Raw genomic sequence first — 5106 nt, forward strand, 5'->3', positions numbered from 1 at the left:
TCGCTCTCCCTCCTGAACCTGTAGCAATAATATTTGTGACTGACAGCTCTCTCAGCCAATGGCTGGTCAGATCCCGCGTTCCTGCCGGAATTTTAACCAATAGTAAACGCTGTCTGCGGGGTTTCCGTGTATGAAGATGACGTAGGCGGGACAGTAATCTGACAAATATGGTCCGGCTAGTCTTTCCGGAAACTGTGAGATGCCGTCAAAGAGCAACGTTGAAATTAAATGAACATTAAGTTTATTTCTGTCCTCTGTAAATTAGTATACTTATAATTGCGTTCACCGCACAAGCAAATTAGTGATTAAAGTGAACTTTGACGTTGTTAAACTTGTGCTAGTCATATTAGTAGCTTTGCAACCGTTATTTTTAGAGTGTGCTGCCGTCTGTTGGCTTGTGTAAAAAAATGCAAGGAGATGCCATTGTAGGAGCACCATTCACAGTCAGACCTGTATGGTGTTGTTTTCAGGCAATATGATTTATTGAAAATAATAAATGTCAGAAAACCGCTTTTGTGTATCAGAACTGAAATCAAATTCGAAACCCCTAAATATGAAAATGCACTTAAAATGTGTGCTTTAGATTACAAAGTCACATGGGCACACATCTATGGATAAGTAAAAAAAAAAAATAAAAAAAAAAAAATACACATTTATCGGGATATTTTAGATTGGTTGTGTGCCTTGTGTCGGTTGCCCATTGACGGCAACATTGTCCAAAAAGTTGCCCACTATACTGTCCAATTTGTTGATGTAGATGTTGTACCAATGTAAAAACAGTGTTAAACACCATATATAACAGAGTGGTAATTTTATAAGGTTTCTTTATTATGTTTGTTCAAGAACATTAACATTAGGTAGTAACATTGTAACATTAGGTAGTATTAGTACAAATGGATATGTCAGACATTCAGATCATATACTAACAATAGCATAGCAAACACACATTTTAAAACCAATACAAATAAATAATCATGATAATAACCTCACGTTCTGTTTGTCACATTTAGTGTTTGCATTTCATTACAGTTTTATTAGAAAAATAGAAAAACTAAATCTGTACTACTAAATATCGATCAAGTTTATCTCACACAGAAATAAACTCAATAAATCATGAATTTGAAACATTTTTTATATAATGTGCATTTCTTAAAATATATACATATATCCATCAAGCTTATAAAATGTCACCTTTTTTGCAATTAAATATAAGCATTAACACATGCATGCTAAAGTTTCTAACGCCGTCCTCTGACAGAGCGTTTCTCCAGCTTCTGAAGAACCTCCCGCACTTTTGAATTTATAATTTCCCATGCACACTGCGAGTGGGACTATAAAAAAAAAAACACAGAAATATATAAACATTAATATGGATAGATAACTTGACAGACAGATAAATACTTAATAATAGATTAAAAGAACAGGATCTTACCTTTTTCTTAAGAAAAGCTTCTAATTTGTTGAAGCATGCGGTCACAGGCTCATTTTCAGCATTGTCAGAGTGATGAATCTACCAAAAAAAAAAAAACGAAACAAAGACAACATGATTATCGTGTTGATGAGAAGCTATGTGGCTGTATTGTGCTTTATAACAACACATTTGTGATCCTTACACAGTTGCTGAGGGTGTGACGGGTGTGATGAAGGGCTTCAATGAACGTCTGTGGGTTTGGATTCCCCCTGTACATCGTTTCTGTTTTCTTGACAATGTCGACCAGAAGAACTGCATTATGATCCACCTGTGAAGAGCAAAACATTAATCATAAAAAAAAAAAATTCAAACCCAAAATAAAACATTATTTATCTGCAACTTATGGTATAAGGGCAGATGTACAAACCATATTGGCCAGATGACGTGGATCACACAAACTGGCTTCTTCATAATCAAATGCACAGTCGTGAGATATCGCAGTGCCCTTTGAAAACACAAAGCATATCTGTATTTTAAAATTGCACGTTTAGTAGAAATCAGAATTATGTTGTTTAATAAAGGACATTTACCATTGAATTTAATGACTGAATGAGATGCTTCCATTTAATGTGTCTTGCGCACTCCTTATGGGCTTCCAGCAGGGATATGCACATGCAAACGATGGTGATCCTAATCCAGAACATATTTTCTGAAATCATGTAATAAATCTTCATTAGTAAGAAAATTGAGAATTGCATTTATGTCAAATACAGTGTATGCAAATCATACGTAACACTTAATGCAGAACGAACAGTTTCTCACCTGCTGTGGTTGTACTGTTTTCCAGTGAGTGCAGCTGAAGCTGAGATGCTGTGAGATGCTGATGTGACATTGTGCTCTGCCTTTTATACCTTTAGAAGTGACACCTGGCATTCCACACTTGTCAGGCTGGGTCAAAATGAAACAGGCCAGGAACACTGACCACACCTGTCAGGTAGGTGATGCCCAAATTCTGGTATTACCTGAGGAAGTTCCTGTCAGTGGGGGCGTTTTACTGATACTGAGGGCGGCTCATTAGAGCACAGTTGCAACTGTTTTTTCACAGTTTAAATATGATTTCTAGTATAAGTATATTTATATTTTTTTAACAATTTAAATATGTTTTAGTGCATTTTATGCTTGTTTATTGCTTATACTAGTTTTTATGTTTTTTTGTTATCATTTTAGTTAAAGATAGTTTTGCATGCACGCTTATGAAATGTATAATATTCTTATTATAAAATGTAGTTATTATGGTAATTAAATAATTATTAGAAATGAACACTGACTTTTCAGACAACTGAAAAACAGAATATAACATGTAACGAGTTCGAGAAGCAGAGAAGTATTACGAGAAAACACCCAGCTGTAACGGTAAAGCATTATTTTATCAGAAGGATAAGATGCATTGTTCTGTAGCGTATGACGTAATTTCATTTCCCTCAGGCACTGAAGGTTCCCCAGCATGTCAGGCTTGTGACGCTTTGTTATGGTGAAAGGTAGCTTGTGCACTGGAAATGAAAATGAAACTGCTCTCACTGTTCCTGATGACACAAGAGATTCACTTTAGTGTAACCCAACAGCAGTTGGTGGAGATGCGTATACAGCACATTTCTCTCTTAGCCTATTGTACTTAATGGCCTTTTACAAGATGCAACATGTTGGTAAAACATATGCACAGCAAAGTAAAAACATTCATTTATTAAGGAGATTATTAATAAACATTGTTTTGCACAATTAAAGCTAGCAAAAAAAAAAAAGGTAATTTGAGTGTTATTTTCAGGCCTAATCATAGAAATTAATAAAATTCTGAAATCTCAGAAAAAAGCGATTGAAGTTTCTAGGCCATAAATGTATCTTTGCATGTGTGTTTGTTAACAGAAATATCTAATCAGCCACCCGCAACCTGATTTCATGGTGAAAACGTACCAAGATGCAAAAATCGTACCTCCATGTACGCTTCGTGACATATTCGATGTAAAATGTCTAAAAGAGTGTTTGTTTTTCCCCAGAAGAGATGAATGTATGTTTTATATGACGTTGGTTTTAAACGTGTCAGACCGCAGTTCAGACTTGAAATGTCGTTGAGTTGCGCTGTAACTCTAATGCTCTGTGACGTTTTAAAATAACGTCCCATCTGCTCTACTCTTAAACCTACCCGACAGTATGAACAAAAGTTAATGTGACGTAAAAACACAATCGCAAGCAGTCATTTTTTAATGTCTCATCTTTTTGCTCTTTCATCATGAGACATATTTTTCATGAGATTCATATCCAAGGATTCCGCATCCTAAATCCAGTTCTGTGTCGGCTGAGCTACCAAACAAACTTGTTATGTCCAGAAAGCGAAGCTGTAATCATAACTGTGTACAAAAACATTTACAAGTACTCAATGTGTAAACTAGTGTTAATTTCTGTTGGAAACAGCAGGGTACGTACTGTTTTTCACGTCTTGTGAAAATGCTTGCACAGATAGGTTTTCATCATGACATCAGGTAGGTCAATCACATGGCAGCAACTCAATGCTTTTAGGCATGCAGACATGGTCAAGACAATCTGCTGAAAGTCAAAATTATTTGCAATTATTGGACAAAATTCCAGATTCGTCATCAAGCTCTATAGTGTGGTGAATGTTTATATGATTGTCAACTAATGGGATGCTACATTTGATTCTTTCTGACAACAAAGCACTTGAAAGCATCAAGCATCAATCTGGCATCGAGAACTTTATTGTAGCTTAAATGCAGCCTAAGTGGCATTGAATATGGTCAAATGGGCAGAAACTGGAATGCACAACCATCTCTATGGTTTACAGAGAACGGTATGAAAAAGAGAAAGTATCCAGTGAGTGGCAGTTCTGGTGGTGAAAATGAAAATTGTGAATTCTGAAAATTAAAAATATATATATATATCTTTAAAAAAAAAACTTTTAGAAAATGCAGTTTTGTGGGAATCATCCTCAATTTTTATTTAAAATGTTTCAGGTATTAATATTTCATTTCATTTCGTTACACTGGGATAAATCATACCAGGATGTATGATACAATTGTTGGATGTGTTGCCCTACCTATAAACTTTTTGTGTGTGTGTATTTGTGTTAACTTTATTGAATGAATGATTAATGATGTTTAATTCATTAATTCGTTATGAAAAATAAAGCAATATAAATATTTGTATGCAGTTAACACACTAGACCCATTTTATATTTCATACAGTTGACTGCTGATACAGTATATATGATAAAGGGCATCAACCCCATAAACAAAGTTATGCCCCAGAATTCAAGATATTGGGACAAAAATGCCCCTTATGAGTTTTTGTCTCTTTGTTTATCTCTCTTATTTGTCTTACTTTTTTGTCTCTTATTTTTGTATCTTACGGAGCCCCACACATGACATGCAAGAAAAAATTAATAAATTGTGTGCACGATTTACTAATTCGTTCCCTCAATGTACTAAAACGTGCACACGATTACTATTGCGTTCCCTCGATTTACTATTTCGTTCACTCGATTTATAAATTGTGCACACAATTTAGCAAATCGAGGGAAAGCAATAGTAATCAGGTGAACGTTTTAGTAAATTGAATTATTAGTTGTTTAGTTTCTATTTTTACCAGTGATCTTCCTTTGGATTTAAAGCATGCAAGAAGAGTTA

The 5106-nt window shown here is 34.8% G+C and overlaps 1 protein-coding gene across 2 annotated transcripts; it reads right to left on the bottom strand.

Annotated features, from left to right (window-relative positions):
- Window positions 1-156: 156 nt before the first annotated feature.
- LOC113042199 (uncharacterized) lies at window positions 157-4533 on the bottom strand. 2 transcript variants are annotated; one of them, XM_026200839.1, is made up of 6 exons: window positions 2234-4532; window positions 2002-2120; window positions 1839-1916; window positions 1614-1739; window positions 1433-1510; window positions 157-1331 (listed from the first exon to the last, which is right to left on the bottom strand). In XM_026200839.1, the coding sequence occupies exons 1-6, from the start codon at window positions 2301-2303 to the stop codon at window positions 1239-1241; spliced, it is 564 nt and encodes a 187-aa protein (XP_026056624.1). In that variant the 5' UTR covers window positions 2304-4532; the 3' UTR covers window positions 157-1238. The 2 variants fall into 2 exon arrangements, with proteins under 2 accessions (XP_026056624.1, XP_026056623.1); XM_026200838.1 differs by having other exon boundaries at window positions 1241-1510; window positions 2234-4533.
- Between the last annotated feature and the right edge of the window lie 573 nt (window positions 4534-5106).

Source organism: Carassius auratus, chromosome 24 (assembly GCF_003368295.1).
Source record: "Carassius auratus strain Wakin chromosome 24, ASM336829v1, whole genome shotgun sequence".
Taxonomy (NCBI): domain Eukaryota; kingdom Metazoa; phylum Chordata; class Actinopteri; order Cypriniformes; family Cyprinidae; genus Carassius; species Carassius auratus.

Coding starts and splice junctions, on each gene's coding strand:
- LOC113042199 (XM_026200838.1), bottom strand. CDS start 2,303: ATGTCACATCAGCATCTCACAGCATCTCAGCTTCAGCTGCACTCACTG. Junction 1,740..1,838: donor CACGTCATCTGGCCAATATG/GTTTGTACATCT, acceptor TGCTCTTCACAG/GTGGATCATAATGCAGTTCT. Junction 1,511..1,613: donor GTCACACCCTCAGCAACTGT/GTAAGGATCACA, acceptor TTTTTTTGGTAG/ATTCATCACTCTGACAATGC.